Below are 6,313 nucleotides of genomic sequence, written 5' to 3'. Positions count from 1 at the left end.
GTTGTTGCACTGATCACTCGTTCCCCTTTGGGTTTCCGATCGAAATGTCCCCACTGATAAAAACATTCTCTCCTCTTTCATTCTAGAGTGACTGAGACTCAGAGAATCACAGACCCAGATGTTCCAGCGCTCACCCTCAACCTGTCCAATATATCTCAACTTATCCAGAAGAGGCTGAATGGATGGGAAAAGTACCACTCCGACATATTGGGAATCATCAGTAAGAACATGCAGCTTTTCTCCAATATAAGGGACTGGGAGCAGGTCGGGTTAGTTGTGTTCAGACAGTAAATATCCCGAACTTTAATATCAGCTCCCTGTGTCTGTGGATCAGGAGCCTGAGATTAATCCTCAGCCCCCAGTAACACCTGCTTTAAACATTCCTCACTGTAATGGGCCAGAGCTTCACCCCCCATGGGCCAGGTAGGGGCGGGTTATACTCTGCCAAGCATACCCAAAATAGTGAGGAACCAAGAGACTGATAAGAGTGAGGAGCTTAAAGTCATTAATATCAGTGAACAAAAAGTACTTGAGAAACTAATGGGACTAAAATCCGACAAATCCCCTGGACCTGATGGCCCACATCCTAGGGTTCTAAAAGAGGTGGCTGCAGAGATAGTGGATGCATTGGTTGTGATCGTCCAAAATTCCCTAGATTCTAGAACGGTCCCAGCAGATTGGAAGGTAGCAAATGTAACCCCGCTATTCAAGAAAGGAGGGAGAGAGAAAACGGGGAAATACAGGCCAGTTAGTCTGACATCAGTCATCAGGAAAATGCTGGTATCTATTATTAAGGAAGTGATAATGGGGCACTTAGAAAGTCATAGTATGATTAGGCAGAGTCAACATGGTTTTATGAAAGGGAAATCATGGTTAACAAATGTATTAGTGTTTTATGAGGATGCAACTAGCTGGGTAGATAAAGGGGAACCAGTGGATGTAGTATATTTGGATTTCCAAAAGACATTCGATAAGTTGCCACATAGAAGTTTACTACACAAGATAAGGGCTCATGGGGTTGGGGGCAATTTATTAGGATGGATAGACGATTGGTTAAAGGACAGAAAACAGAGAGTAGGGATAAACGGGTCATTTTCCAGTTGGCATGTTATAACTAGTGGGGTGCCACAAGGATCATTGCTTGGGCCTCAGCTATTTACAGTCTATTTTAACGACTTGGATGAAGGGACCGAGTGCAATGTATCCAAGTTTGCTGATGATACAAAGCTAGGTGGGAAAGTAAGCTGTGAGGAGGACACAAAGTGCCTGCAAAGGGATAGAGACAGGTTAAATGAGTGGGCAATAAGGTGGCAGATGGAGTATAATGTGAGGAAATGTGAGGTTATTCACTTTGGTCGGAAGAATAGAAAAACAGAATTTTTTTTTAATAGCTGAGAAACTATAAATGTTGGTGATCAGAGAGATTTAGGTGTCCTCGTACAGGGAAAACAGAAAGTTAGCATGCAGATACAGCAAGCAATTAGGAAGGCAAATGGCATGTTGGCCTTTATTACAAGTGGGTTGAAGTACAAGAGTCAGGAAGTCTTCCTACAATTGTATGGGGCTTTGGTGAGACCACACCGGGAGTACTGTGCACAGTTTTGTTGTCCTTATCTGAGAAAGGACATACATGTCTTAGAGGAGGTGCAACGAATGTTCACTCGATTGATCCCTGGGATGAGAGGAGGGATTGAGTAGATTGGGCCTATTCTCTCTGGAGTTTAGAGGAATGAAAGGGGATCTCATTGAAACATATAGGAGAGGTTGTTTCCCCTGGCTGGAGAGTCTAGAACTAGGGGGCATAATCTCAGGATTTAAGTCTGAGATGAGGAGGAATTTCGACACTCAGTGTTGTGAATCTTTGGAATTCTCGACCCCAAATGGCTGTGGATGCTGAGTCGTTGAGTATATTCAAGGCTGAGATCGATAGATTTTTGGACTCCAGGGAAATCGAGGGGTATGGGGACCGGGCGGGAAAGTAGAGTTGAGATCGAAGTTCAGCAATGATCTTATTGAATGGCGGAGCAGGCTCGAAGGCCCGTAGGGGCTAGTCCTGCTCCAAATTCTTATGTTCTTATGTTTAATCAGAGTGTCTCTTAAAGGGGCACTGTTCATCACAGGGCCGTCAGTATTATTAAAGAGTAAAGTAAAAAAAAGGAAGTCTTGCATTTATATAGCGCCTTTCACAACCTCAGGAGGTCCCAAAGTGCTTTACAGCCAATGAAGTTCTATTTTTGAGGTGTTGTCACAGTTGTAATGTCAGAATAGCTAAGTATGGAATATATAACCCCCCCATCGAGTAATATGAAGGAGTCGGGACCTCGCTGTGTCACAATTCCCAATCACCGTCTGCTTTGTTTACAGTGCCAGCTTCCACCGAATACAGGGGCCCATCGAACGTAACTCCTCCCCCACACAGCTCCTCTGGGGCAGCCCCTGTCCCACAGAGCGCCATCAAACAGTCGACTGGGATCAGGGGGAGAGAGGGAGTATCCCAATGTGTGTTTAGAATCTGAAACGGGGATCACTCTTGACAGTTTTAAATTTCTATTTAACCCTTTGTCTTTCTGTGTTGTTTCGTCAGTCAGGGTTCAGTGTGAGGGATTTGAGGGTCAAGTTCCTGCACCTGTTCCCTCCTCACAGAGTCTCAGAACCTGGGGCCGAGGGGGTGTTGGTGAATTCAGAGTGAACAGGGAGCAACAGTTTAATGTACAGAAGGGTCCTCAGATTCATCTCAATTCACAACTGAATCCTCACTGCTGTGTGTAAAATGGTGGAGGCTTTAATAAAGCTGAATTCAGGATGAACAGTAACAGGAGGGAGAGAGCCCAGGGCACACTCCTGTATAGAGGATGGGACAGTAACAGGAGGGAGAGAGCCCAGGGCAACACACCTGTATTCAGGATGGGACAGTAACAGGAGGGAGAGAGCCCAGGGCACACTCCTGTATTCAGGATGAACAGTAACAGGAGGGAGAGAGCCCAGGGCACACTCCTGTATTCAGGATGAACAGTAACAGTAGGGAGAGAGCCCAGAGCACACTCCTGTATTCAGGATGAACAGTAACAGTAAGGAGAGAGCCCAGAGCACACTCCTGTATTCAGGATGAACAGTAACAGGAGGGAGAGAGCCCCGGGCACACTCCTGTATTCAGGATGAACAGTAACAGGAGGGAGAGAGCCCAGGGCACACTCCTGTATTCAGGATGAACAGTAACAGGAGGGAGAGAGCCCAGAGCACACTCCTGTATTCAGGATGAACAGTAACAGGAGGGAGAGAGCCCCGGGCACACTCCTGTATTCAGGATGGGACAGTAACAGGAGGGAGAGAGCCCAGAGCACACTCCTGTATTCAGGATGAACAGTAACAGGAGGGAGAGAGCCCAGGGCACACTCCTGTATTCAGGATGGGACAGTAACAGGAGGGAGAGAGCCCAAAGCACACTCCTGTATTCTGGATGAACAGTAACAGGAGGGAGAGAGCCCAGGGCACACTCCTGTATTCAGGATGGGACAGTAACAGGAGGGAGAGAGCCCAGGGCACACTCCTGTATTCTGGATGAACAGTAACAGGAGGGAGAGAGCCCAGGAACATTCCTGTAGTCAGGATAAACAGTAACAGGAGGGAGTGAGCCCCAGGCACACTCCTGTGAGCTGTGCGTTCCCAGTACAGCCAGTGCTGAGATTGTGGGGCTGTTGGATGTGTTGTGTGCCGGTGAATCCCCTCCATTGTGTCTGGGAGAACGTGTGCACAGTGCCAGGGGCTTGTGTGATTAAACTGACTGCTACTGTGTGTCTCACTGCAGTGTTTGGCCTGAGTGTACAGCACTGGGGCCCACACACTGCTAGTGAACAGGGATTCTGATTGAAGGCCATTGATTTAACATGGGAAGAATCCAGTCTAACCGGTAATATGGGGCTGACACTGTCTGGGAAATACTGACACTCCTACCCAGCAGCTGTCAATCATTGATCTGAGTGGAATAACCCTGTCTGACCAATCTCTTCTCTCCTCTCTAGGGCAAAGCTCACCGATGAGCCTGGATCCAAAGACAGCAAACTGGAACTTGGTTCTGTCTGATGATCTGAGATCAGTGACACGGACTGAACAGAAACAGCCCTACCCACCTCACCCAGAGAGGTTTAAAGACCGGCTCCAAGTCCTCTGCTCCCAGAGCTTCTCCTCAGGATCCCATTCCTGGGATGTGGAGACTGATGGGAATAACTGGAGAATCGGGATTGTGTGTGGGTGCGTCGAGAGGGAGGGGGTAAACTCTGTCATTGGGGAGAACAGTAAATCCTGGGGTTTATATTATTATTCTGGTTCTCTCAGGGCCCGGCACAATTCACATCTCACTCCCCTAGGACGGTTCGGGTCTGGGATCAGGATCCGAGTTCAGTTGGACTGCGAGGCCGGGACTGTGTCATTTCACCAGGTCACTGACTCACTGACACATTTACACACATTTCAAACCACATTCACTGAACCCGTGTTTCCAGCATTTTGTTGTTGGAACAAATCCCTAAAACTGTTAAATTAATCCCGATAACTGAGACTCGGCGACATCCTTCCGGCTCCGGGAATCGGGCGACGTCACTTCCGGTTTGGGTGGGGCCTCTGAAACGGGTCTGTGATGTCACTTACTGGCTGGGGTCAATGATGATGTCATTTCCTGGCTGGGGTCAATGATGATGTCACTTACTGGTCTGCACCCTGGTGATGCTGTGGGCGGGGCTCTCTATCAAGCCCCTCCGCTGGTAATGCTGTGGGCGGGGCTCTCTCAGACCCCTCCCCCTGGTAAATTAAGCCCCATAACTGAGACTCGGCGACATCACTTCCGGCTCCGGGAATCAGGTGATGTCACTTCCGATTTTGGGCGGGTCCTCATAAACGGGTTTGTGATGTTTCTTCCTGCCTGGGGGTCAATGATGCTGTCACTTCCTATTTTGGAACTTTGAAGATGTCACTTCTGGGCTGGGGGCACTGATGATGTCACTTCCTTATCTGCCCCCTGGTGATGCTGTGGGCGGGGCTCTCTCAGGCCCCTCCCCCTGGTGATGCTGTGGGTGGGGCTCTCCCAGGCCCCTCCCCCTGGTGATGCTGTGGGCTGGGTTCTCAGGCCCCACCCCCTGGTGATGCTGTGGGCGGGGCCCGATTGTGGTGAGCACAATTCAGATTCCATGAATGATTTAAAGGGAGTTGTTTGATCTCTCACACTCACTGAGGGAGGACTGATGGATCTTGGAATTCTAAATCCCAGTTATTAATTTCCTGTTAAAGGAGCTGAGTTTGTTTAACAGTATGAATTCAACCAAGGAATTGTTAAGCTGCCTGTTGAGGGGTATGCTGGGAAGGTTGGCCACATTGGGAAAGTCTTATTCAGCAGACTGTCCAGAAGGTTAAAGGTCAGAGCCGCGTGGCCTTGATGGGCTGTGAGAAACTGCTGTAAACATCAGATGCTGTCGTATCAACTTGTTTTAAACCGTGGGAAAGAGAGAGTGGAAAAGTACCAACTGTGTGATTTTACCAGCAAGAAGGGTATAAACCAGCCATTTTAGTAAGATGGAAGGAGACAGTCCATGAGACAGACCAGAAGATCACCTCACAGGATGCCGATGGAGAATTAACCTCTCAGTCTCCCGAAGCAGAAGAATTGACCATTCTGAGTTGAGTTCTACTACTGACTTAAAGCTTGTATGAATCTCTATCTGTAAAACTACTTGTATTTTAACGTTAATAAAAGCAATTAGTTAGAAATGTTTAAAGCCTTGTTGATCTTACCACTGATTAAACAGTAAAGAGTCATAGAGTCATACAGCACAGAATGAGGCCCTTCGGCCCATCGTGTCCGCGCCAGCCATCAAGCCCTGTCTATTCTAAACCAATTTTCCAGCACTTGGTCCGTAGCATTGTATGCTGTGACATTTCATGTGCTCATCTAAATGCTTCTTGAATGTTGTGAGGGTTCCTACCTCTACCACCCTTTCAGGCAGTGAGTTCTAGATTCCAACCACCGTCTGGGTGAAAAAGTTTTTCCTCAAATCCCCTATAAACCTGCTGCCCCTTACCGTGAAACTCTGCCCCCTGGTTATTGACTCCTCTACTAAGGGGAAAAGTTCCTTTCTATCTACCCTATCTATGCCCCTCATAATTTTGTACACCTCAATCAGGTCCCCCCTCAGCCTTCTCTGCTCTAAGGAAAACAATCCCAGCTTGTCCAGTCTCTCTTCATAGCTGAAGCGCTCCAGCCCAGGTAACATCCTGGTGAATCTCCTCTGCACCCTCTCCAATGCAATCACATCCCTCCTATCGT

General features: G+C 48.0%; 1 protein-coding gene across 5 annotated transcripts in view; it reads left to right on the top strand.

Moving 5' to 3' along the window:
- Positions 1–5,757, top strand: part of LOC147114223 (E3 ubiquitin-protein ligase TRIM7-like) — a 65,999-nt gene extending 60,242 nt beyond the window's left edge. For 3 of the 5 annotated variants that reach the window (XM_085995889.1, XM_085995890.1, XM_085995891.1), the window contains 2 exons: positions 87–220; positions 4,020–5,757. In XM_085995889.1, the coding sequence (XP_085852015.1) occupies positions 87–220; positions 4,020–4,540 (655 nt within the window). In that variant the 3' untranslated portion in view covers positions 4,541–5,757. Of the gene's footprint in view, positions 1–86; positions 231–2,364; positions 2,500–4,019 lie in introns of all 5 variants that reach the window. The other 2 variants (XM_085995892.1, XM_085995893.1) reach the window with 2 other exon arrangements.
- The last annotated feature ends 556 nt before the right edge of the window (positions 5,758–6,313 follow it).

The sequence above is a fragment of the Somniosus microcephalus genome, chromosome 8, assembly GCF_052327205.1.
Source record: "Somniosus microcephalus isolate GS21.2 chromosome 8, FLI_Smic_1.0, whole genome shotgun sequence".
NCBI lineage: Eukaryota > Metazoa > Chordata > Chondrichthyes > Squaliformes > Somniosidae > Somniosus > Somniosus microcephalus.
This window is presented reverse-complemented; position numbering and strand designations above follow the sequence as displayed.